Source organism: Simochromis diagramma, unplaced genomic scaffold, assembly GCF_900408965.1.
Source record: "Simochromis diagramma unplaced genomic scaffold, fSimDia1.1 OVJJ01000205.1, whole genome shotgun sequence".
Taxonomy (NCBI): domain Eukaryota; kingdom Metazoa; phylum Chordata; class Actinopteri; order Cichliformes; family Cichlidae; genus Simochromis; species Simochromis diagramma.
In genome coordinates, this window is record NW_024386782.1 from 9,189,958 (window position 1) to 9,217,590 (window position 27,633).

A 27,633-nucleotide genomic window follows, 5' to 3' on the forward strand; every position below is an offset into this window, starting at 1 on the left:
TGCATTGCTATCAGAGAAGTTCCAGAGTGCCTTCTTGGTTCTGGTGCAACATTAACACTCATAACATGAAGGGTGTTTCTTCCATCTTGTCTTTAGTTTTTAAACTTTTCATTTATCATCAATGGCACAAAGTAGGGGTGGGCGATATAAATGATATACGATAGAAACGATATAAATTTGGCCAACGATAGAGATTTTGACTCTATCGCGATAACGCATGCTGATGATGTCATCAAGCTGCGCCTGTTTTGGTCGAAAGCATCGCAGCGGCTAAAACCATTATCATCTGCAAATTATGGCGGGCGACAGTCATAGCAAAGAGATGAAGCACTGTTGAAATATGGGGAAAGCCAAAAACTGCACTTCCTCCACTTCCGTAACATTGATTCATTAATGTTGAATTCTCTCGCAGCTGTTCTATTCCCATGTTGTAGCAGTATATTAATAACTAACCTCGTATTGTGGATGAATAATCTCAGTTGTTCTCCTGACTAAAGTTTGGCCCGTTTATAGCATCCTGCTATACGATTGCATTTGTCCCTGACCACCAGAATCCCTCACGTTAACTTTTATTGAGTGGAAAAAAAGTTGGCGTTCATCCTCCAGCTTCACTGTGCTAATGTTATGCTAACATAGCTGTGTCGCTAGCAATCAGGTAGCACAACATTTTATACCAGGTAGTCCAACTTCAGTAACCCTGCAAACGCCACTGCTGTTTAGTTTTCTGTCTTCATTTATGTTGGAAGTGGTAGCAGAGCTGTACGTTTTAATTAGTTTCAAAAATCTCTCAGTGAGAACATGCTATGAAATGTTTCGGCGTAAACTCCGTTAAATTTAATAAATTCTGTTTTCATGGATGTTAAACTTAATTGTTACACCTGGTAAAGCAGCAACGCTGATGATTTCATTAAAGATGAAAGAATTTAGACCGTTTTTAACTCTTAGTGTTCGTTTGACTTTGGGACCTGAAGTGGAGTTTTGGACCCAGATTACTCAGCGAAGCTCCTCACTACGGCAGCCGTAATGCTCTGACAATCCATCAAGCTGTGCAGCTTACCAAAGTTGTACTAAAACATTTTTTTAACAGATTTCTGCACACAGAAATCGGTTCGAGGTCAGTAAGCGCAACCAGAATTCATACATAACGCACACTCTTAATTTTTAATTTTTGAGAAAATTAAAAGGATTTTTAGTATGGAAAATACGTTATACAGAAGAAAAGAATATATCGTGATATATATCGTTACTGCACATGCTTCAAATTATATCGCGATATGAATCTTAGGCCATATCGCCCAGCCCTAGCACAAAGTTAATATTGGTGAATATTATCAACGTGGCAACAATGCCGAGTGGGATCTAGCTCGTTCAGAAGTCAAAGGTCACATATTCCGTTTAAAATAACTGAATGGTGCGCACGTCTAAAAGGGTAGACATTCATGTTTGTTGTGCACCGCCACCTATAAAACTATATTAAAACACAGTATTATTACTCTATAAGTATGCATGCAGTGTCTGAAAAGCAGGCATCTCAGCATCGAGGTCCACTGACTTTCTATATTAAATGAACTCCATGTCATTACTTGACATAGAGAGGTTAGGCAATTTGTCAGAAGTTAATCACATTCTAATAAACAACTGGTAATATTATCAAAATTGCGGTCAATCTGCTGGGAAATAGCCTTGTCTTGAACATTCATTTGCACAACCTCGGTCCAGTCCAAATCAAAGTTTTAATTAACAGTGTGGTTTGTTGTCTCCGACTAAAAGTCCTTTCTAGCTTTTTAACTCCCTGCACAACTAAGTGTGTATGTGAAGACGTCTTACTTATCAGATTCTTATTTCTTATTTCACAAACTGCATTGTGACGAGACAATGGCCGCCGTTGTCTCCCGTCAGTGGTTTTAACATTGCGGCTAATTTCTTTGTTTCGTCTCTCAGAAACAAATGGTGACAGGAACGAATTTGTTGGTATGATTAAAACAATCTTTCAAAGACCTGAAGCCTGAACATGCCAGCAGAGGTTATCTCATCACTGGCCACTGCTACCTTTTTTTGTCTCTTTGATTCTTATGATGGTGTTTTGACATGAATGATCAAGGGGAAGAATTAAATAGCTTCGAGTCTGTGCCTTTGAGATCAAAAGACCCTAATAATGTCACATTACAGGCTGCACTAAGGCAGTTTTAGTGCCTGGCCCTCGTGATCAGCCTCTTCAGAAAATAACAGCTCAGCTTGAAACCCGAGACACGGGGCTCATAGTGATAAGCTGATTCAGTAATAGACTGCTTTACTTTTATACTTTTCTCTTTTGAATATTAACCAGCAAATTAAAGCTGTATACCACTCGCTCTTTTAGCTTATTCACTAATAGGTTTAATAGTACAGTATCTTAATTGTGTCTGTCAAAATCTAAAAAAAATCTAAAAAAGTGAAAATAATAGGACGGATAAGGTTATCTCACCTAAAGATTTATTTGAAGTTCTTGCGTAGTTCATAGCAGCAGATACATAAATGAAAGCAATCAATATCTGATGTTTAATATTTATGGTTATATCTCACCCAACCAGAGCCTCGGGGATGCATTAATTTTCTGTTCAGCTGAAAAAGCATGCGACGCAGCAGCGTCGTAGCAACACATTGGCATAGTAGTGATAGATGCAGAGTGCAGTGGAGCATTTGCTAGATTGTGTATTACTGCAGTGTATGGTCACAAGAGAATGACCTCTGTAATAGAGAAACAATAAAAGCTAATGCATGTGAACACCTAAAATGGCGTATTAGGCTTATTACTCACAATCTGATTTCCAAAAACGTTTCTCAGTGTCTCAGTCAACCTCGACCAAATTGTTTATCCTTTTTATATTAATTTTTTTAACCCCTCTTCCTTTTTCTATCCTCTGTTCTTCGTCATCAAAGCCTTTTGTTGATTGAAAAAAAAAAAAAAAAAGACTATTGTTAGTACCTATAAGGAGAAGTAAGTTGTGGTGATGACTCAAGAATGACAATAAGGTCAAAGGTTAGTTATTACAGACATGAATTGAAAACTTAAACAACCCATTTCGCTGAACTTTGGTTTAAATGAGAGGCTCTGCATTGTAGACGTTTGTTTAAGAGATAGGAGTCTGTGTTCTTAATATATGGTCGTGTATCTAACATTTAGCCTTATCATAGTGTGCAGTAATTATAAGTTTACTTTTTCAGTGTCAATTATAGTTCTTTGGTGCTGAAGATGAAGGAAACTATGAACCATGTTTTTGTTTTTTGGTGTTTTTTTTTTTATAGAACCATTCTAATTTTAGTTGTTTTATTTTTCGACTTATTAATGCAACAACAATGCAATCAGCTTTACCTCCGGGCATTTACATTGGGGTCACAGAGCTTTCCTCGGAAGGATTGTGATGAGTAAGCGTAATTGACACGTTAGTAATGTGGTCAGCGTGATGGCATACTAAAGCCTGAGTATCAAGCTGCTTGTCTCAATAACTCGCAGGACAAAACCCCAGTAGCTATGCACTGATAACTGCAGAAAGATGCAGCTTAGCCTTATCAGTTCTTCGTTTCACTGACACGGTAATCCACACAATGCTCGGCTGTCATTGTACTGGAAAACACAGGATCGTTTCATTTACCAACAAAGGCCTGGACATAATTGTGATGTTCCTTTGCTTGCCCTCTTTCACTACTAACCCAGTGAGATTACTCATCTTCAAAGGCTAATTATTGCTTATTCAAAAGAGACCTACTATCATACATTTTTCTTTTGAAATAACCACTTTTTTTTCTTCTTCTGGAATAAGATCATTTTAGGAAGTGGTTGGTTGCGTTTGATTAGCATTTTAGCCTAGTCAGAGCCCAGCGGGTATGTACCAAGCATGCAGTTGATGTGCTCGCATTGGGCAGCCAGTGGAGAGGGGTAATGTTTCCCTGTGGCTCATTGCTGGAATATAACCACTGTATCCTACAGGACTAGGGAGAAGTGTTGAGACTCCTGGAGAAAAGGGAGATGATTCTTGTCCTGGTGGGTAGTTTGCTTGCATTGTAATTGTCTTTGAGTACAATAGTTTATAAATGGGATTGCTGTACCCTAGAGAAAAAATGACCAAATGTACAAATGTGATATTAATGCAAGTTTAAAAAAAAAAACAGGAAGAAGAAGGAAAGAACATCAAAACAAATTAAATTTGTTTCCATCTCCTAAGGGCCAGATTGCTAGATCAAGAGAGCTTAAAAACCCCAGTGTGAACGATTAGGCATGCCTGCGCTGTATATTGTCTTCCCCAGTCAGTGTGTACACTAATATGTATGTGTATGTGATAAGGGAAGGTAGTATCAGTGTGTTTTTTGAGAGCCTCTTCATAATTCCCTAATTGAAGTGGCAATTTTAGGGAGAAAAAAAATGATCTCCAACCATATGCATAAACCAAATACTAGGGGAATGGTCACTGCAATCAAGCTCGGAAAATGAGCCAGATGCTTGTTAAATGTGTTTATGCTCTGATGCAATTCCTCTTTAGTTTCCCTAATTGCTGGAGACACTGAACAGAGAATAAACACTGCAATATTTTTCATGCAAATCCCTTACATATTTTAGGCCTAGCTATAAATGCATGGAATGCTTTTGAGCGTTTGAAGTGCAATGCATTAGTAAAACGCCTTCAAGGGCTTAGTCTGGCAAAAGGCAGTATCATCATTCCCAGATCCAAGCTTGAGCTACATGTTGGTTTCTCTGAAGAATATCCTATTTTTGAAAGAAAGGGGGGAAAAAACACAAACATACCATGGGCCTCTATGTGCCTTTTAAATGAATCAATATTTAGCTTTTAATATAATGAGTGAGTTGTTGTTTTATGAGAATTTAATATTGCATGATGCAATCATTTCTGTACTTTTGAGTACAGAAATCCAAAATAGCCATCATTTGACATAATTTATAAAACACATATGTTGCTAGAGATATAGATATCGATAGGAGGGCTTGAAAATAATGAGCTCAGTATATGAAAACAGCTGTATTAAGTTGCACAGTGGTGTTTGTTTACTTACCAGCTTTGAAGGTGTAGTAATAGCATTAGAAAAAAAAAAACAACTAATCTTGCAACAATTTAGAATTTAATATCACAGCAGTTTGAATTGAAGTACGAGAGTGCGAGCTTCAGTGGGGGCTTAACGGGATCTTATAAACAGTGGTGCTGGCATGGATGTCTCTCACGGCACATTCAGTGGAAGCCTCTGCTTCATATCGCATTGTCTCCTTGCCAGTGCAGGCCACTGTACTAAACGTGGTCACATTCATTAGTGAGGAATGCATTTTGTCAGAGGTGCAGATTTACCAGTGCTGGGTCAGAGAGGCATTTACCTCAGTATGCAACACCTACGCTGAGTATTTCTCAACTGTCAGTGACCTCACTTCCCATAAAATGAATGATGGCATATTGATACTTCTCACACGAGAAGTTTCCGTCGCGTCACATTTATAGCGCATTAGGAGGAACTTTCAGCCTGCTCGCTTGCAGCCGATGCATTTGGCAGGCAGGCACAAAAGATGAGATTGTGGAACATATTCTTTGCTTCCGTGAAATCACAGCCTTCACATTGTATGTTTGAAATTAAGTGCATCTCTCTCGCACCCCCACCCCTTCTCTCTCCAACTATTTGTGTCTGTCTGAGTTGGAGTTGTCACGTGACTCATCAGACAATAGAGAGGCACTCTTGCACTATGGAGAGGTTAGTCGGGGTTTTTGTGTTGTCAGGCAAGAGGGGGGGATGGCATCTAAGCTGTGAATGGGATCATTGAGTTGGAGGTAATTTTGGGCCCCGGTGAAGGGCATTAGTCAGAGAGGCCTTTCTGCTGACATGCCTGTTTCCCCAGCTCTCTCTCTCTTGTGCTCCCCCATCTTTTTTAACCCCAATCCACAGTCACCCCCCTCCTCCCATGCTGTATCGGCATTTCTGCCCAATTCCAGCCTTCATCGTTGTGCCCACGATGACATGTGTGTTAGGGCGTGGCAACCAAGACCTCTTTTCACCCTGTACCTTAGGGAGCCAACACACCTAGCTATAGATAAGCAGCAGTGCCACACTACACATTTCTCTGGTTTTATAAGCCACCAGAGCAAGCCTGATAAATGAATAGACACATGCAGGACATTCACATTCATTATCATTGGAAATGGTTGTGCCTGCTGGGAGTTTTTGTAGCAATTGCTGTGGGGCCTGACTGTTGAAGGGCCTCTCAGAGGTGTCCTGATGGCCAAATTTCAGGCAATGTTAAGGAGCTGTAGCTCAGCTCAAGAAGAGGCCTGGGCTTAAAAAAACTCACGGGGGAAATGCTGCTGTCAAGTGCATGTCTGCACACATTTACAAAAGACTCATTGTTAAAAGTGCCAGTAGGACAGAACAGGGAAAATAGGAGGCAATATATGGTATGAACCTCCAAACTGAGAGAGCGAGCAACACCTAGATGTATTTATATGTAAGTGGGGCCATGAATGTCAGGTATTTTTTTTTTTTTTTTTTTTTTTTGGGGGGGGGAGAAGCCAGTTGGGCTAGATAGACATTTGTTGTCTATTAATTGCCTTTTATGGTTAGACATACCATTGTTTGTATGTCATTCCTATTTATTGACAAAAACCTGAATGAAGTGTCACTCAGTACAATGAGGAGGAGAGGAAATGGTTAGTTAGTACAGCTGAAAGGATGCAGAGGTGGATAAAAATATTGGAGGGTTTGTTTCAATAATCAACCAAGCACTAGCCTCTCTGTTCCTGCAATTGCAGGTCATTATCTAATCAACAAAATAACCAGCTAATTTGATCAAATCTACGAACATTTGCAGAAAAGGATTATATATTTCTTAATTCACTTCAGTCAAAGCAGTGTGAGACTACCTACCTTACGCAGTGTGAAGCGTTTTGAATCTTTTGACTTTGACAGCCTCTTACTCTGTATTCTGCCTCTGAGTAGCTGCTGACTTGGGCTGGATCATGATAGCCTGAAGGCTCTGAGTTTGCGTGTACCTGTCTTTAAGGTAAAACCTTCAGAGGGAGAAGGTCATTTATCTGATGTCAGCAAGAAGAAAACAAATGGTCAAGGGTAATTGAACCAGAAGGGGGAAGGTCAATAGAGAGTATATTCCAGTATGGAAGAAAGGTGGTGTCATTTTTATCTTTATTATTTGAACTGTTGGATATGAAAAGCTTGTAATGGAATGCAGAGCATGGTCCTTGCAAAAGATGTTCTCTTCCTATTTTGAAGAATGAATATGTGATTCCACTGCATGCCAATTTTCAAACTTTCCTCGGGCAACCTCATTGATTAATTCTCTCTCTTTCTCTTTTCTTCTCGCTTCTGTCATCACCAAGAGATTTAATAGTTGCAAGATGTGGTGTGCTTGTGGGGATTTCCAGTAGACCTTAAGCAAGTCTGCTGCATCCTCAAAACCCAGAGGAACTCCATGCTCTCCAAGAGCAGATGATGCTCTGAAGACATGAGCAAGTCCCCAGGGAAGCGGCACAAAGGAAGATTAGGCACCCACCTGCAAGGGTTTTGTTAAGTTATTCCACATCTGCTTTAATAATTCAAAGCAGCATCAGCAGAGCGGCCATAGAAATGATATATCTGTTTTTCAAGTATGGGGTGGGGGTGGGATGTTTGGGGTGTGGGGTGGGTTAACGGGGAAACATACCCATACACAAAGAAATCACACAAAGATGTTCTTAAGTGTCGAAGTATGTCTGTATGTTTGTGTGTATGGGCTTGTGCACGCACCTGCAAGAGCTACATAGGTTGTGCTGGACTGTCACTCACTTGTAACATGAACCGATGTTGTACCACTGCCACTGAGGCACCAGTGGGACTCGAAAGTCCACCTGTCTGACGCCTCGGTGTGTTTTTTGTGAACTCGCCTATAAAATAAATACTCATACACGCTCCCACACATGCCCACACCCACACGAACACACGCACCTGTCTTCCGAGGATTGCAGTCCCCCACAGAAGGCTTCCATGTGTGTCATCGGGGACAACGCTGCATGGAAAGAAAATAGCATTTAACTAGCAGAATAAACCATGTTTATGCACTTGCCTCGTAGTTTCTTAAACACGGGGAAGCATGTAGACTAGTCTGATTTATACATCTCACTGTTAATGTATTGTTGTGGGTTTTTGGGGCTTTTCATTAATAGCCCTTGAGGGGCACTCGTCCTCTCTTTTTCTTTAGTTATTTTTTTCCTCCTCCTTCCATCTTTCTCCTCCGCTGCACCTGTTTTGAGCAATACCTTTGGGGCACAGCTTGAAGTGAATAATGTATGAGTATGAGAAGGAGAATCAGAAAACCTTTGTGGACCTTCTGTCTGGCTGCCTGTCTTCCTTCTCCTTTGTCTATATCCCTAGCTCTTTCTTCTTTATTTTCTGGGGCTTTACAGTTAAACTAATTTTGAACTCAAATCTATTTGTCTCTGTCTCTTGCAGTGAGGTTTGTCAGCTGTGGCCGTGGTGGTCTGATGCAGTTTGAATGCAGCAACCCATCTGACTTTCGGATAGAGGCCGACGGAGTCCTCTATGCTGCCAGGACTCTTCAGCGCTCCACACTCCCTGTGTCACCTTTGCTGATCACGGCAAGTGACGCCGGCACTCAGCAGCAATGGGTGGCCCAAGTCACGCTGGTGCCCGGGCAGCAGGTGAATACACCTCAACCCTTTTTATAACATTTTTAACTTGTTTGTTGAGTGTCTGATTGATGTTTAGTGCCATAAAGAAAGGTTGAATGGTCAATTCTCCCCTTGCATCAAATAACTTACACTTATTAGGTGCACTTCACATTCACAGTTGACTACTTCCCTAAATTGTAGCAGGTGTTCCGAAAGACTGGATGGATGCTTGCTAATTAAAAGTTAATGTGTCAATTTACTAGGAGCACAAACATACACTCAACACGGTCAGTGGGTAGCAAGAGCAGATGCCGAATAGCTCCCCATAAAGTTGATTTCACTGAGCATGCCTTGTGATTGTGAGGTTATTGCCTTATCATGCAAAAGGGGCCACACCTCTTTTAGTGCTTTGGAAGATGGGGAGCATCTGCCTGAGCTGTAGTGTACCGCTCTAACTGTTCCTCTGGATGTGCTGTGCAGTCATCTGCAATTAGTCTGAATGACCATGTGCTCTTACGTCAACATTGTGGTTGGGAGGAGATCAAAGGAATTTTCCCAAAAAAAAGTACTCAATTAGGAAATATCTGCTTACAGTGCAGACATATACAGTAATATATAAAAGACTTGAGCGACTCCTCATATTTTTTTCCCAAAGAGCCAGATGTTTTCCTTCTGGACAAGTGGAGGACAAACGTAACAGTAGTAGGTCTAAACACTATCTACAGCAGATGAACAGCATCTGTAAGTCATGCCCTTAAGGATGCTAAAAAATCCATCTGACACAGTATCTGAGAGACACATCGGGTCCTTCGGGTTATCTAGGTGCTTGCCTATTGGTGCCTATCAAGAATAGACTCTTAAGGAATGGAAACTGGGAGAAAAGGCTGAGCTATGCAAAATTACACAAGAACCAGACTGAAAATCAATGGTAACAGGTCGTATAGAGAAAGGAATTTAAATTCAGACAGTATATACAGAGGAAGGTGAATATCTAAAGGAATCTGTGAAACCTGGTGGAGCTTCTGTCATGGTTTGGGGTTGTATTTCAGCCAGTGGTGTTGAGGATCTTTTCAAAATTGACTGAATTGCAAACACACACCCTTTAGTACCATCTGGAGAACATCTGATTGGCATTGGCTTCATTTTGCAGCATGACAATGACCCCAAACACACTGTCAGTGCAGAAAAAGGATACCTGGACAGAAAACATACACAATGGAACACTATCAGTCATGGATTGACCTCCCCAGAGCCTGGACCTCAACATTAGTGAAGCAGTGTAGAATCACATTGACAGAGAACAAAACAAAAGGCAGCCAATGTTCAAAGAACAACTTTGAATGTCCTTCAAGAAGTCTGGAAAACTATTCCTGAAGACGTCTTAAAGAAATTACTAGAAAGCTTGCCAAAGAAAATTCAGGCTGTGTTAAAGAATAAAGGTGGTCATACCAAATATTGACTTTCAAGTTTGTTAGAAGTATAAAAACTTTGCTTTTTTTAATCTTATATGCTGCATTTTTAATTTATGTTTGCACGGTTCAATAAATGCAGATATTTCCCATTTTAATAGAAAAATCTAAAGAAATGAGTGGTGGCTCAAGACTTTTGCAAACTACTGTACATAGATACTATTTTCATCTGCTACTGTCCAGTTTAGCCCTTACTATAAGGTTAAAAATGAGCTTTTAAGTGGCTATGTAAGTACTCATTAAAATCAAGTAGTCAGTAAAAACTTTCATTGGCCTTCTGGAGACTCTTCTGAATTTTCTGAAAACTCTTTTCAAAAGACCAATGTTCTTTTAATTTCAATCCCAGTACTGGACTTAAATAAACTCCCAGAAGTATTCATTTTTAAATGTTTGGCAACACGGATAAAAAATCGATAGTATTTTGTGTGTTTCTAGAATTAATACTGACAGTTCTGTGTAGTTACTATCAGTGCTGCAGGCATAGTGGTCTGCTTGGCCGAAATAAAACTTAGTGGGCTTTTCAAAACACCATCGTTAGCCACTGACAGTCATTTACTATAGGGACTCCTGCAGGTATATGTGATTTTAATGATACCATTACTCACTGTTGTTGGGTGGTCACAGGTAAATATCTTTTTTTAAATAATCAGGTAAAAATAGACTTTTCGCAGTTTCTGCATTGCTAAATCCGAATCTCACGTGGTCGATACATGTGTATACAAATGATTAACTTTATTATCAGTATCTGAACTCTGATCTGTATCTGGTGAGAGCTGCTGGATTTGGCCTGATTTGCTTGTAATGAAATCAGGGATTGACTTTCCCGTATCTTCCACGTTTACGAGGTCACGAGCGGCTATGTTATCTTCCCCTAGCACAATTATTGTCATGAATCATCACGCATCTCTTAATCACATCAGTGATTACATTTTTTTTTATTAGTGCCCTGAATGCTCCAGCCTTGGGGAAACATTTTAATCAATGACAACAAAACAATATCCTCATTAACATGAGTGTGTACTCGCCCACTGTCTTGACCTCCATTAGAACTTGAGCTCCGCCACAGTCCGTGAGGAGAAAACATTTCAGTATCCGAAAGAAGAATTTCTCCTAAAAGGGGAAACACACACATATGAAATCCTTTCCACACACTCACAAACACTCAGGCCATCACTCAGCCAAACACTCTCCTGCACTCTGAAGTAGACTCCTAGTCGGAAGATGAAGAGGGGTTCGCGGAGTGTGGATTGGTACAGACCTCCAGTGTACCAGAGATAGATTTGCGTTGGGCAGAACAAACCCACCATGCCATTCATCATTCCAGACACAAGTTGCAAATAATTACTGCTCTCACTCACACCCATTTTAATAGGGTAATAGATATTTCTGAAGCATGCTCCCTCACTATCTGTCCGCTTGCCTCTCTGCATTTCCAATGTGTGAAAGCAGTATAATCGGATTTCAAACATGATTAGTGGAAGCTCGGCAACAGCTCCCCAGATGTTAGAGGAGGGGGAGTGTGGGATATGGGTCATGTTATAAAGGTGAGAAAGTGGTAATTAATTTCTGTGTTTGCATAGGGTACTTTGTAGTTTGTAGGACTTGACTACCTCACGACCGGTCAACATTTAATTAATTACATAAAAATAACAGTGGGGGAGATACTTGAAGGGGCACGGCAGCTCCATTAAAATTCCAGCTATCATAGATTGACATTGACGGATTTCGCATATTGTTTTTCTGTTTTCCTTTCTGCCTTGTTTTGTTCAAGGTTATTTTAACTTTCTCTGGCACTACTTCAGTCTCCTCAGTCTCTGGAGCAGCATAGGCAATTTGAGCCATCTGTGTGTTTAGTGTCTGGCTTTCAGGTACCATCCTCCTTTGTTTCAAATCTCATTCATTACAGCCGAGGGAGGATGGCAGATCCATTATGGAAGCTGCTCTATCTCTGTGGGTGTATTTTATCAGGACATAAGAAGACGTCTGCCATTTAAAGCAAACCAGAACTCGTAGTGTGTTTCCTTATCATGCTTATATTCTGAAATCACCATGTTAGTGTTTGCCAATGAATGCTATTAACCCATAAAATAAATACATGTAATTGCAAAGGAACGTCTTGACAAAAGTGTAAGAATCACTTGCTCTTTTTTATATCCTGAAGGGAACGTACCGCATTTTTCTGGCATGCATTAATTGGTCTTTTCAGTTCCCAGATCCTGGTTCTGCCAGAGGTTTCTTCCTGTTAAAATAGAGTTTTTCCTTCCCACTGTTGCCAAGTGCTTGTTCATAATGGGTTATCTGGTTGTTTTTCTGTGTTATTGTAGTATCTTTACCTCACAATATAAAACACCTTGAAGTGACTCTTGTTGTGATTTGTTGCTATATAAACTAAACTGAATTAAATTCATTTGTTCTAACCACAGTTGTCCGCCTGATGCTTGTGTCTGAGGTAGAGTCAGGTCACTAAAGTCATCAGGAGTCTAAAATGCAAGAATCTTTGTACAAACCGTCTCTGCATAATGTAAAGTGACTGTTGAAAAACTTCTGTGGCATTTAAACTTCAAGCTTTACCGTCCACAGAGCCGTGCGCTCGCAGGGCTAAAAATGTACGTGCTCATACTTGACCGCATACATGTGATCACTAAATCATTTGCTTTTGCCAGGTGCAGGAAGGCGCTGTCCCTCCAGTCATGTCCAAGGATTTAAAGGAAATAGCATTTCCACCACGAAACATGGACAGCCAGCTGAAACGCATGAAGAGAGACTGGGTCATCCCCCCAATCAATGTCCCAGAGAACTCACGAGGCCCATTCCCACAAGAGCTTGTCCGGGTAATGTACTTCACACAAGCACATGCATGTCCGCGCGCGTGCACACACACACACACACACACACACACACACACACACACACACACACACACACACACACACACACACACACACACACAAACCAAAAAAAGCCTTTTGCTTTATATGACAACCTTGCAGGCTCGTCCTTACCCTGAGCCTTCACTCAAAGGGTCAGAGACAGGAGATTTGTGCCTTGAACAAAATGCTTCATATTTACAGCACTTTGCTAAAGGTTAGGGTTTTTTCCCCCCCACTGTATTATTTATCTTTTGTTTCAGGGAGCAGTCGGTACCAGTATAACCTGGCATTATTTAGAAGCAGGGAGAAATCTGAAGTGCTCACGAGCATAATTGCTCTTCGGTTGACTGCTGAGATATTACACTCCTTTTTTCATGGCTCAAGGACAGACACAACCCAATTCATTTACACCAATTCTCTAGTCAGGGCTAGGTGTGGGTGGCTGACAGAGGACACGGAAAGCTTGAGACAGCTAAGAAGTAGATCCTTTCAGCATATTAAGCTTACTTTCTTACAGAGTGTTAAGTACTGTACATTCTCTAAGTATGATTTATTTTTAATCCGGCCATATTTGATGGGATGTTTATTGGCTTTAGTGGGTGATATCAGGAAGAGGAAAAGCTCAGTTTGCTCAGAACGGATCAAGAGTGTAGGAGCTGGGGTCTCAGCTTACATGGCAAGCAGGATAGACAGCCAAGAGAGAATTGCAATACGTGTATATGTAGACACTCATTTTATGTACTGTTGTATTCACATAACAACCTATTTTTAAACCAATATTGTGATTGCTGTTGAAATCATTGATTAGTACTAGAAATAATTAGCAATTCAGGGATTATTGGGTGGGTTTCATTCATATATATATGTGTGTGTGTGTGTGTGTGCCCTATCATTAACAAATCTTTATACCAACAGATCCGATCAGATCATGATAAAAACCGATCCCTGCGATACAGCGTGACAGGCCCTGGTGCTGACCAACCTCCCACTGGAATCTTCATCATCGACCCAATTTCCGGAGAGCTGTCTGTCAACAAGCCCCTTGATCGGGAGCACATCTCCAGCTTCCATGTGAGTCATGTAAAATAGTTAGAAACAAAGGCCCTCTTCAATAATTCCTTGTGATTTGAAAAGGTTTTTTCCATTCTGGATTATAAAGAGAAATGTTCTGTGGTAGTACTGTACGTGCCTGCCAATTGGCATGTGCTCAAGAGTCATGTGTAGCCTTAACAATCTCAGATTCCATAAAGACTGGGGGTCTCCCAGGAAATCTGACTTATCCGTCTGAGAATTTCAAGGATTTTGAATAAATTGCATGTGTGTTAGATATATCACAATGAGCTGCGATGCTGCTGTATTAGTGGTTTTTCCATTCCATTAAGTTTGACTTAAATAATGTGCTTGAAAGCAATATGGTAGAAAATCATAAAGGTTGTAGTTTAAATGAAATTATAGCTTTTGACATATTCGTCTTGTAAAGTCTAATCAACTGGCCTTGGAAGGTCACAAAGTCACAGATGTCTATGCTTGTTCAATTTAAGCTATGTGTCCGTAATTCTTTTGTAGTTTTTGCAATTTCCTCTATTAATGTTGCTGTCTGCACTTGACACTGTAACATGAAGTCCACTGAATATTTTGCAATTCAAGCACCAGGTATAAGAATCACACAGCAACTTGTGGTAAAAGACTAGTACCGGTATAATAGATGATGCTATTCTGCTGCTGCACTCGATACATCACATCACCTGAAAGAAAACCGACAAAATCATAAAGATTTTATTTATCCTCTCCTTTGTAGTGTCAGTGTGCGTGTGTGTGTGTAGAGCTCTGTTGTAATAATGTGTCAGTTAAGTTGATTTGGCTTCATTTTATATACCATTTCTACCCGTGTGAGTTTCTTCATTACAAGTTGGTGAACTTTATCTTCATTCATTTGATGGGAATTATCACAGTGAGTTAAGAAGTAGTATCTGTCAATCTGTTTAGAGAGCTTGGATCTAATAGAGTAACTATATTCGCTGCCACAGATATAACTCTGAATTTATAATTTGTTTTTATACTTTTATGCTATAAAAGTATGACAACTCATGTATGAGTGAATTTAAATCCCATGTTAGGCATGAAGCGTACATTATGTTGGACAAAATGGACTTGAACGGCAAAAAGATGCAGTGAATCAGATTTAGTCTTATAAAACAAATGGGCTTCCATGTTAGGCAGCAGTATAACTATGATAAATGATGAATATGGTAAATGTGATATGAGTTAAACCAGAATGTATTTGTCTCGCGAGACATCCATGAAGCAGCTGTGGCATTTCATTTGAATAAATATAGTCGTCCTTTATCTTTTGTTATACATGCATAGCTGTCTTTACAGCGCCTTGAAAAAGTATTCGTACTCTTTGAATTTCTCCATGTTTTGTTATGTTACAGCAACAAACATAAATGAATTTTATTGGGATTTTATGTGATAGACCAACACAAAGAAGGGTATAATTGTAAAGTAGAAAAAAAAATATGCATCTTTTTTATAAAGAAACATCTGAAAAGTGTCCTGTGCGTTTGTATTCAGCTCACTTGTGTCAGTACTTTTTTGAACCTTTTGCTGCAATTACAGTTGCAAGTCTTTCGGGGTTTGTGTCTACTAGCTTTGCACATCGACAGACTGCAATTTCTGCCCATTCTTCTTTGCAAAATAGCTCTAGCTCAGTCAGATTGAGTGTCTGTGAACACCAATATTAAAGTCTTTCCACAGATTCTCAATAGGATTTAAGTCTGGACTTCAAATGGGCCATTCTAATGCATGAATAGGCTTGGACCTAATCCATTTCATTGTAGCTCTGGCTGTATGTTTAGGGTCGTTGTCGCTGTTGGAAGGTGAACCTCCGCCCAGTCTCAAGAATGTTGCAGCCTCAAACAGGTTTCCTTTCAGGATTGCCCAGTATTTAGCTCCATCCACTTTCCCATGATCTCTCGCCAACTTCCCCACAACATGATGATGTTGCCACCACTATGTTTCATAATTTTTTTTCAGATGATGGATTGAAAAGTGGTCTGTGAGATACTGAAAACCCAAAATATGTTTTCATAATACAACCCTGCTATAAACTTCTCCACAACTTTATCGCTGACATGTCTGGTATGTTCCCTGGTTTTCATGATGGGTTTTTTTGTTCACTTATGCTCTCTGAGGCTCTCTGGCCTCTCTTCTGTGGAACCAGCTCCCAGTTTGGATTCGATAGAAAGACACCCTCTCTACTTTTAGGATTAGACTTAAACTTTCCTTCTAGATAAGGCTTATAGTTATGCCCGGATCAGGTGACCCCGAATCTTCCCTTAGTTATACGGTACTGTAACAGGGCCTGGTCTTTTGCAGATTGCTCTCTGATCCTGATTCCTGTAAAAGAGTTTTTCCTTCCCACTGTTGCCAAGTGTTTACTCATAGGAGGTTATTTTAAAGTTGTCTCTGTATTATTGTTGGGTCTTTACATTAAAATATAAAGCACTTTGAGGCACATGTTGTTTGTTTTGGACCTATATAAATACATTTGAATTAGCAAACCTCTGAAGCCTTCACAGAACAGCTGTATTTATAATGAAGTTAAAGTACATATAGGTGGACTATCCAAGTAAAGGAGGCTGAAAACAAATGCACGCCACACTTTATGTGGCTATCACATATAATCTCTGTTAAAATATGTTGTTGTAACGTGGCAAAACGTGGAAAAGTACTCCAAATACTTTTTCAAGGCACTGTATATGAGCAGTAACCTGCACACAAGTTGGTATAAGACTAATTCTTGTAATGGCTTTAACACAAAGTTTGATAGGTGAGACTGAGTAAGTGCTTTGTGGTTTAAGCCCAGATGTTGTTTATGTGTATGAGAACATCCTTTACTTGAACAGTGCTTATAGTACAGATGTGTTTGTATTTTCCTCCAGCTAAGAGCTCATGCAGTAGACCTGAATGGAAACCAAGTTGAAAACCCTATTGATATTGTGATCAATGTGATCGACATGAATGACAACAGACCCGAGTTCACCCATCAGATCTGGAATGGCACCGTTCCAGAGGGTTCCAAGCCAGGTAATAAAGTGTATTCTCTACCACTGTGTTTGCAGATTAAAGAGTATTGATGGCATTTCTGGGGTGGCCACTGTGTTATCACTTTGTCTAGCGATCAGCTGTATTATAAGAAAACAAAAGCATTAAGGATGTATTACGGCAGAGCTATAATTCCAGTTGTGTTCAGCGTGGCGGCGTTCGCTGAACTTCTAATGTATTTTGATTGCCAATTAGAGCAGTGACGTGAAAATATCGACACCCTGTCTCGTTCTTTCTATCCCTTAGGATCATTTGTTATGACGGTGACGGCTGTTGACAAAGATGACCCCAAAACAGCCAATGGGATGCTACGTTACAAGATCTTGTCTCAGAATCCCGAGAGTCCAACCTCCAATATGTTCACCATCAACAACAAAACCGGAGGCATCATTACAGTGGCAGCAGGCCTGGACAGAGAGGTATTTGACACTTTTCTTTCCTTGGTGCTTGTTTAATCTGCTCAAATACTGTTACTACCTTACTCTGACTGTAAAAACAGTGTTTAAGAAGGTTGCTTTAATAGGCATACTGCACCTGCATTTAAGTGACACCTTCATTAGCAAGGCCATCCATTATATTCAATGTTCTTCATCTTCTTACTCTGGAGATATATCAGTACATTTGAGGTTTATGTTTTGATTCCTTTTTAAAGGAATGCCAAAGCTGCTTAAACATATATCAAGGCTGTCTGAGCGCTAACAAGCCAACGGGAATATTTCTAATTTAGAATTAAAAGAGAAGTAGAACTGGACTTTCTTCATTTTCACCTTCTCTGTTTTTCTTTTCTTTGTCTTTTTTCTAGCCTACAAGCTGTACTTTCATCTTATTTTTCTATCTCTGGAATTGCAGGGATCTATCTCATAATAAATAAAGTAATATATACAGCTAGTTGCCAGTTGGTTCAATTCTAGTGAGGGCAATCTGGCTGAGGTGGCTGCTCAATCACTTCCGCCCTGGGGGCCACCATTTTATGTCCGCCAGTTGCCACCATGAAAGTAATTTGGCCGACTCTCATTACCTAGCAACTGGTCCATCACCTGAGTGGTTTTTAATGTGAAAAGAGTCATTTGTTAGCTTCGTGATACTGTCCAGAGCAGAGATGTACTTTTCGCACGCGCACACAGAGACACACAAACAAATTCAGAGTACCTCACAGGAAATAAACCAGATTAATATAAAAAACCCACCATCACTCACAATAATTATGAAGCTAGCCTGTTCAGTTTGGTTTCACTTTATTTGGACACATTAATACTGAGTTACAGTGTGCTGCCTTCTTAATGGGGAGCCTCAATCAATTCAATAGTCTTAAGAATGGATCCTGTTTTTATGAAGCTTCAAATGGAGATTTTTTTGATGATGCCGTTGGGAGTGATGCTAATTCAGCCTCTTTTTTCTTTCCCTTTAGAAAGTGCCACAGTACACACTGATAATCCAGGCCAGTGACATGGAGGGCAATCCCATGTATGGCCTCTCTAACACGGCCACGGCTGTCATCAGAGTCACTGACATTAACGACAACCCGCCAGAGTTTACTGCTGAGACGGTAAGAACCAAGCTCATATCGGAGATGTCAGCACAGCAATCTTAGCGTAAAAGAGGCACCACAAGGACTCCTGTTTCACCCCAATGTAGATATATGCACTCAGCTATCGGTTCTGCTCACTTACCTAGTTCTGCTTGCCCTGCATTTCTGAAGCCATACACAGATATACAAGTTACCAGCCATGCGTAAAGTGTTATATCCCCCTCCAAATGTTGACACATGCAAGTACAGGGGATGCCTGCCCGAGTGAAAGAGGCACTTGCTGTGCCTGCGAATCACTGAAATTTGTAATGCTACTGTTGTGCTATCAGGGGAGCACGGGGAATGAGATGACCATGACGACATGATAAGTTACCTTAGATATCTATTTACCCAAGATCGGTCCTGCTGTGCCGTGTGAGGCAAGGCTCAGTGTATTTTTCGCTGCCACAGCAGTATCACTAACAGCTCGCTGCTCTCTGTGTTCATGGTTTATTCATGCAGTTTTTCGGCGAGGTGCCTGAAAACCGCGTGAATGTCATTGTGGCTAACCTGACAGTGACTGACAAGGACCAGCCCAACACGCCGGCCTGGAATGCTGTCTACAAAATCACCGGGGGCGACCCCACCGGCAGGTTCTCCGTGCCCACTGATCCAACCACTAATGAGGGCTTGGTAACAGTCGTCAAGGTAAAGCCTCCTATTGAAAAAGCTCTTCAAACAGCCTGTAATCCCATGGAAACGCATAGTATATGTATGCATATATGTTTGCAATGATACATGACATGTGGTCTGGCATGAAAAACATGTGGCATGTTTATTTGATTAGGAGATGGACGGATTTAATAGAAGGAAAGTTGCCTCATATGTCATCTCACCTCTTGTCTGTAAAAACCCATTAGCAATCCGCCCTGATTAATTATCTGAAAGTAGAAAAATAATTTTGTGTAAAGCATCTGTAGACGAGTACTGAGAAATTGCAGCACCTGTCGGATTTTGTTTTTGATTATTTTTTTTTTACAAAGGTTAATTTAGTGACAGCGATTCATATTTTGTAAAAGCTTTGTTCCTAACAAATATTGTGCAAAATCAAAAATTTTAAATATAATGAAAGAATAAAATCCTTTTTTTTGTTAATTCCGACCACATTTCAAATGGAAAAGATTGGTTGCGCATCTCTTACACCAGCTCTCCTGCTGTTTTGTATCCTTGAGCTGACCATAAAAGGATTTAGTCTCTTTATCTCGTCTCACTGTCCAATGCAAGTGTTCGCTATAGCATTTTTCAGGCAAAGACGAAGAAAATGATTTAGTTATTGCTTTTAGATCAGTGACACATAACCACAACTTTCATGTGATTTAGTTTACCCTATATGTTTAAGGTGTGATTCACTCCAATCTCCTTTATTGTTTTTCAGCCTATTGATTATGAAACCAGCAGGACGTATGTGCTGACAGTGGAAGCGAGGAATGAAGTTCCCCTGGCCAAAGGCATCCACACTCCCCGACAGTCCACTGCCACCGTCTCCATCAGAGTGATAGATGTCAATGAGAGTCCTTACTTTGAGCCCAACCCCAAATTCGTTAGGCTTGAAGAGGGAATGATGCCACAGTCAACACTGACCACTTTCAGTGCACAGGACCCTGATCGCTTCATGCAGCAAACCATCAGGTACATTTTACAGTAAAAAGGAGAGTCTGATTGAAACTTTACACCTCTTCAAAAGATTCGAGTCCACCTTTCAGATGTGGAAATTTGGAAGAATTCCTCTAATCTTTAAAGTTAGCCCAATTTCCTCGAATGTGTTCTCCCCCTTTTCAAGTACATCACATCCAGCTTCTAATATGAATAATGCTATTGAGCATGTGTGAAAAATATGGAGTAATATGGTAGGTTAAGGTGACAGCTATTCTCTCCATTAGGCCTGTTAAGATAACACTTAGCAGCCAGCAGCAGTCTCCATCTCATTCTTCAGCCTTATTTTTTTCCTCTTCATCACAGCTATTTGGCAGTGGAAGTATTTATCTGCTTGAAAACAGTCCATGAGAAATGAGCTAGCTTTGTAATTCCACGGCTTGTCCTACAAATTAGTTTGAGCTACTGAGTTTGGTTTCCCCCGTGAGGCTGCTCTCCAAAGTTAGAATAATTATGTAAAAATTCATGGTCTAAAATATTTATTCCGTGTAAACTAATAAAGACAAAAAGAATAAAATGCCAAGCTGGAAACAGACTTTTTTTTTTCCAGCAGAATACAAAATTAAACCTTTGAGACATTCTCGTTGCTTTTATCAGAGAACTCGGTAAATAACACCTGGCTTGAAATAACGAGTCACTGTGTGAATCTTTGTATTTCTCTTCAGGTACTCCAAACTCTCAGATCCAGCCAACTGGTTAAGGATCGACACAAACACCGGCCGGATCACAACGATTGCCGTTTTGGACCGAGAATCACCTTACGTGAAGAACAATCTGTACAATGCAACATTCCTGGCTACTGACAATGGTACGTATCTATCTAGATGGATGCAGTAAGAGCTAATACTCACTTCTCTAAAGGAAGCCTAGCTGTCTAGTGTAGCCTACCTCTCAAAGGTCTATCTTCCACCTTGCATCACTTTGACTACCTCTGTGATGTGTTTCACCTGAAGCCAGTGCACAAGTGCAACGCATCTGCTGAAAAAAAAAATCTATCTCGGTTAAAGCCACAAAGACATTCTCAATTCTCGAAGGTCAACCTTAAACCAGGCACTTGGCACATCTGAAACGCCGAGCACCTTATTGGGGGGTTAATGTGCTAGCAATCCCAGAGCATGTGGATGTATTCACCTCGTCTCTGAACTGGCGGGATTTACCTCTGTTCAGGTTTACCCTGTTCTACGGAGCATAGCTTAGGCCAATAGGCTTAAAAACTCCACCAATAAAGAGGTTTCTCAGCATTAATGGGTCAGGATTGGATGACTAGCTCCTTTGAGCGTGGCCTGAATGGTAAAAAAGCCTCTTAGCTGAGTGAATACATAGAGGAGCCTGAGAGGAGCGACAGTGGGCTCTGTTTGTCTGCTTTAGTATTCCCGACCCGTGCCCTTCGTCAGGAAGACGTTCTTCAGACACACATACAAACATACACACTCAGAGACACACACACACACTAAATGTTCTGATATCCAAGTCTTTCGGCCCATCTCCCCACATAAGATTAAATTCTCAGATCAGTATTCATTTTGTGCGGATCTTCCTCCACTAGAGCAAAAAGCTTTTTAGAGTGGAACCCAAAGTTTAAACTTCATGCTTTACTTTTCTATGTCCACTGTATAATAACTGCGAAATGAGAGATGGCATTTCAATAGCAAGTATTGCTTTCCATATGTGAATTTTGGGAAATCTTGTGTCTCGTAAAAAGTTGATGTTAACTATATGTGTGTTTTTATTTTACACAGGTATACCGCCAGCAAGTGGCACAGGAACTCTCCAAATCTTCCTACTGGATATCAATGACAATGCGCCCCGGGTGTCCCCTCAGGAGGTGGAAATATGTGAAAAGCCAGACCCGAATGCCATCAACATCACTGCATTTGATGGAGACCTGAGCCCAAATGCTGGGCCATTCGTCTTTGAGTTAGCCAACAGGCCCGCTGATGTTCGGAGAAACTGGACCATAACAAGAATCAGCGGTAAGATACAGACTATGATTTCACCGTGCTGCTCAGGCGCTCGAGCCCTGGGCTAATTTAGTAAAACTAACCTTCGTTTTGCTGTTCCCCAGATAGCGTGTGACAGAAGGCAATTCGGCTGTTTTGTGCTTGCGTGCCCACGTTTGTGTTTGTTGATGTAAAAGAAAAGTAAAAAGTGGCATTTGATGATTAATTAGAAAACTCCAAAGTCTCAAATCATACAGTATTTATAGCATTCACATCTGTTATCCTCCAAAGCACATGTGAAATTTGTGTATTAGTTACACGCTGTAGAAATCACACAGCCAGATCTGACAATGAAACAATATATTAACCTTACTCAGCAGTCACTAATTGTTTATGCTAATTTACAACAAAACACGAGTGTAGGAACTCATCTGTTGTTTGTTAGCTACTAGATGGTGCGAGTTGAAACGCAGTGAATATATCTTAATAGGATAATGGCATTTGGATTATCGCAGCTGGGAATTTAGCCTAAGCAGCATTATCAAAACGCATTCAGTAGATTTATAAGCTCCAAATCCAAATCAGGACCATGTTTTGGATTAGATATGCTGATGCAACTTCCAGGTAGGAATTTATGTTGCATATTTGTGGTAATAGGAGTGTAATCACGCCGCAAACATAGTCTACACAAACAAGCATTCAGAGTTTAGACTTAATCCCCTATGAAAGGCTTCCTGTCTCTTTTATATTTAAACAGCCTGAGTTATTTAATCTTTAGACTCACCACTCGAAATGTGTTTCCTCTAACAAGGTGCTAAGACAGCTCTTTTCTCCTGTCCGTCTCTCAGGTGACTATGCTCAGGTGAGCCTGAAGATTGGCTTCCTTGAAAGTGGTATCTATGAGATCCCCATCATAATCACGGACTCAGGCAACCTGCCCATGTCTAACACCTCCTACCTGCGGATTAAAGTGTGCCAGTGCGACATCAACGGAGACTGCACTGACCAGCAGCACATCATGGCTGCCGGCCTAGGCACAGGCGCCATCATCTCCATTCTGCTCTGCATCATCATCCTCCTCAGTGAGTGTCTCAGTGGCTCTCTCAAACAGCACACCACGGGAACGCACACAGGGATTATAAAGACAGCTAAACATTATCCGAGATATCACTAGATTACCGCAGGATTACCTAAAAGATAGCCTTGATCAGGCCCACGTCCAAGCTCTAAAACACTGGATCCGATTACATTTGAATGAAAATATGCAGGTTATTATTTTTCATTGTATGAGAGCTGTCTTTCTTTCTGCCTATTAGTTCTCGTGCTGATGTTTGTGGTGTGGATGAAGCGTCGTGATAAAGAACGTCAGGCTAAGCAGCTCCTTATCGATCCTGAGGATGACGTGAGAGACAACATCCTGAAGTATGATGAAGAAGGTGGAGGAGAAGAGGATCAGGTAAGAATCATAACAGTTTGGGTGTGCCTCTAAAGAATCAGAAAATCTGCTGTTCTCAATAGAATAGGTAACAACAGATGTTAATTACTGATTGTGAATTGTACCAGGATTTAAATGATTTTAAGAGAATCTGATGACATTTGTGGCAGTGTTTGCTTTTTTTATTCAGCCCCAAACAAACGATATAAAACCCAAACTGTGCTGAATTGAAAAGTTAAATTAATAATAAATAATAAATGAATCATAGAGTACTGTGCGCAAGCCTTGAGCTACCCCACATTTCTTTATATTTTGTTTACAAGGAGCCAGACGTTCTTGTTTTTAAAATGGTCCTGAGCAATAGTTTTCCTGGATTTCTAAAGGATCTTTCAAAGCAGCAAATGTTTTTATGGATAATTGCTGCTTTTTTCACTCATTTTCAGTCCAGACCTTGTACCTGATTATTTTCAGAGATTTTTTTTGTTTAACTTAATTGATAATTGATGAATTTTCATTTTATGCCTTGTATTAGTTACTAGCAAACACCCTCACCCCAATTTAGTTGAATCTACTGAAAATACCACAGACAACACAGGTATTTAACAAAGTATTTTTTGCACCAAGAAAGTCATTCCCAAAGAGCTAGTGTCCAAAAACTTGGCATATTTCGCCACGATGTGCACTGTGCCCTAAAAAGAACTGAGGAAACTGAAGTAGTTCGCCTAAAAAACAATCCATATCCATCAGGCAAACAAAGGCTGAGTGATGCAAACTTACACAAGTACTATAATCAAAATGAACAGAAAGTCTTATGGTGTGAAATCTTTAGTTCAAATTGTTGTCAGTATGTTCAGAGAAGATCAGGAGAGAAGTACGGCATGAGAGTCTACAGCCAACTGTAAAACACGGTGGAGGCTCTGTCATGGTTTGGGTCTGCTCTCACTGTCAAACTTCATGGAATTATGAACGCAGCAAAGTACAACCAGATTTTATCTACCATGCAGTATCATCTGCAAAGCATTTAATTGCAACATGGAAATGTTTCAGCATGACAAAGACCCCAAATACAAGTATACCTGAATAGAAAAACACACGATAGACCACCGTCAATCAGCTTTCAGTGTCCTTCAAGAAGCCTGGAGAACTATTCCTGAAGACTGCTTAGGAAAGCTTGCCAGGGAGAGTTCAGGTGTGTCAAAGAGTAAAGGTGATTGTACCATATATCGACTTTCAAGTTGGTTATAATTATAGAGGCTCTGTTTTTGATTTTTGCACATTACTGTATGTTTTGATGTCTATATAAATTAGGCATTAATAAAGAAAGTAACAGAGAAATACTTTACAAATTCAAAGTTACTGTTTTTTTGGGTTTTTTTTATTTTTTATTTGGACTGTGTCAGCATAGTTTAGTATAGGGAGATATGAAACAAGAGAACATCTCAGGGGCAGTTAATAAACCAGATTTTAATGGTCCTAAATAACTGTAATTCTTTGATGTATCCAAAAAGTATCAAAATTCCACAACAGCACATTTTTAAGTTAATAATAATGACAATAATGCTCAGATTTCTAAAATTATTTTTGCATTGTAACATGTTTATATGTTTATCCAAAGAACTTTTTGTTCTTTTTCTTTCTTTTCTTGTTTTGTGGAGAACCATTGTGTTATTGCAGCTTAGGAGTCTATTCACACTGCAGAGAAATGCCATGCTATACACATCATCTAGCTGTACAGTGTGTGGTCTTTGTTGGTGTGGAATATTCAGGTCATATTTATGCAGCACGGAAGCAATTTCTGCATAGCTGAAGCTACAGAGGACATAGAGGACCACCTAGATTCTTTTGCAAGCATGCATAGACTTACAATGCTTCATTCTAGCATGAGGTCTGCTCATTGTGCCGCTTTAGGATACACTTCAGCAATTCACAATGAATTGTAAGACGTAAATTGGAAGTTTTTTTTTTCTAGGAGGGAGCTGGAAATCGAAAGCTCGAATCAATAAGGCAAACACATTTTGATCCAATTGGTTCCAGAAATATTGGGAATGTCTCTCAACTGGAACTGCTCTCCGCTTCGCAACACCAACACAACAGACATGCATTGCCACAGGCATCGGGAGAGTCACATCTCTGTATCATCCCGCACTGATCAGGCTCACACACAGGCACAAATTCAATTGTCCTAATAACCCCTTGTTAGCAAAATGGAATCATTTCATAAAAAAAAGGCAGTAATATACCAAATGGGCTATTTTCTTGCTGCTTGCTGAAGTGCTTTGGTGGCTTAGATATAGCAGAAATGTGCGGGAGACCCCAGCCTGACCCAGAGCAGGAGCAAATTAGCCTGGGAGACTTGTAATTGGTAAGCTGATGTCATTTAGAGACAGACATCTGCTGTGGCACAATAATGAAGCCCTGTCTAAGGTAACAATACGACTGGAAAGCCATTACACATCTGCCAGTGATTAGACAGGAGGGACTGAACCACTTGTGTATTCGCGTCCTCACTTTCCAGCACAAAATGCACAAACTTGCGGCCCAAAACATGTTGAAAAGGAAACAGCCACATGATATAACACCCTTCAAAGGCAAACGAGCGGGTGCAGCAATTTATTGAGGGAAAACAAGCTTCCATTTTGAGTGGTGCTGAGAAGGGCAGGGAGCCAGGAGAAAATGGTCTTGTCTGTGGAATCGGCGAAGTCAGTGTTGGGTAAAAAATAGACCTGACTTTCCCAGCAATGTGGACTTTATAATGCCCACCTCTGTTCTCCCTATCTCCCGCTGGGGAGGAAATTGAAGTGTCAGACCATTGGGTGCGCTCAGAGTATATGATTTTAGTTGTTGCTGCCATTGCCCTGGTTTTGTATTGCTCTGTGAAGTACGCATTTCATCAAAGGCAGACAGCTGATCAGGCACCCACTCAGCACACATTGAAAAAAGTAATAATAAGGAAATAATGACAGATGGACAAGCAGTTGCGGACAGGTTTGCAAGTTAAAAAAATGGGAGAGAAAGAGCCATCTGCTTCCATAAGTGACCTCAGGAAAATTTCCTTCACCTTAACCTAACCCAGCGTGGCTTTGAAGGCATGCTTTGAAAAAACCCGAAAGGTTTTGATTTATTTTTCAATAAATGAAACAAATTAACCACCTGTTACACAGATAAGAAGACATTCTGCACATCAGAGGAACTATGACTTAACTTCAAGGAGAACTCCAAATTTATTAGAAAATAGCGCTTGCTTTTTTGCACCTTTGGTCATTATTTAAATTTTTCATAACCCCGAGCAAAAGAAAATAATTACTGAACTACATCTACAGCTTTCAAATAGTTTAAAATTTTTGGATTTCTTTTCTTTTTTTTTTTTTTTTTTTTTTAAGAAAAGGAAAACTATGCTCAGATCTGCACAGTAAGAAGTAACCTCAGCGAAGATGGGGAACTGCTAACAAGCAGACCTATTTCTAGTCTTTATGCTGAGCTAATGATAAGCTTATAATTGCAAGGACATGAGAATGGTAATAATCTGTCCACCAAACGTATCACAGTAAAACAGAACGACAAAATAATCCTCTAACAGGCACCTTGCATTTTAAAGCATGTTTTAAATATATATATTATATAGGGTGTATAATGCTTAACAATGTTTAGTCTTCTTTGAATGTGGGTCATGAACGCTGGTGGCAAATATTTCATCAGGCCAGCGTATGTGTGAAGAGTCTGATCCCTGAAGGGGGCTGGTATATCATTAGACCTTCCTGCATAGTTAAGCCATTATATGGCTCCATTGCAATTCCTGTCACTTGTTCCTGACCCTTCTGGAGCACGACCTTAGACAAGGTGAAATGGGAGTTGGACTGAAATGAGCCAAAGATGATGGATACCTTTTTCGTGTGGCATGTGACTGTTATTATACCCCATTCACCAACAGAGCTTTTGTTATT

At 40.2% G+C, this 27,633-nt stretch overlaps 1 protein-coding gene across 1 annotated transcript in view; it reads left to right on the plus strand.

The window, feature by feature from the left end:
• The window catches only part of cdh2 (cadherin 2, type 1, N-cadherin (neuronal)), a 61,735-nt gene that overhangs the window by 29,152 nt on the left and 4,950 nt on the right, over positions 1-27,633 (plus strand). Inside the window, exons 3-14 of the mRNA XM_040021510.1 lie at positions 8,473-8,681; positions 12,784-12,951; positions 13,906-14,061; positions 16,935-17,079; positions 17,344-17,516; positions 18,506-18,643; positions 19,127-19,312; positions 20,040-20,293; positions 20,983-21,125; positions 22,057-22,290; positions 23,106-23,339; positions 23,574-23,713. Coding sequence (XP_039877444.1) covers positions 8,473-8,681; positions 12,784-12,951; positions 13,906-14,061; positions 16,935-17,079; positions 17,344-17,516; positions 18,506-18,643; positions 19,127-19,312; positions 20,040-20,293; positions 20,983-21,125; positions 22,057-22,290; positions 23,106-23,339; positions 23,574-23,713 — 2,180 coding nt within the window. The remainder of the gene's footprint in view (positions 1-8,472; positions 8,682-12,783; positions 12,952-13,905; positions 14,062-16,934; positions 17,080-17,343; positions 17,517-18,505; positions 18,644-19,126; positions 19,313-20,039; positions 20,294-20,982; positions 21,126-22,056; positions 22,291-23,105; positions 23,340-23,573; positions 23,714-27,633) is intronic.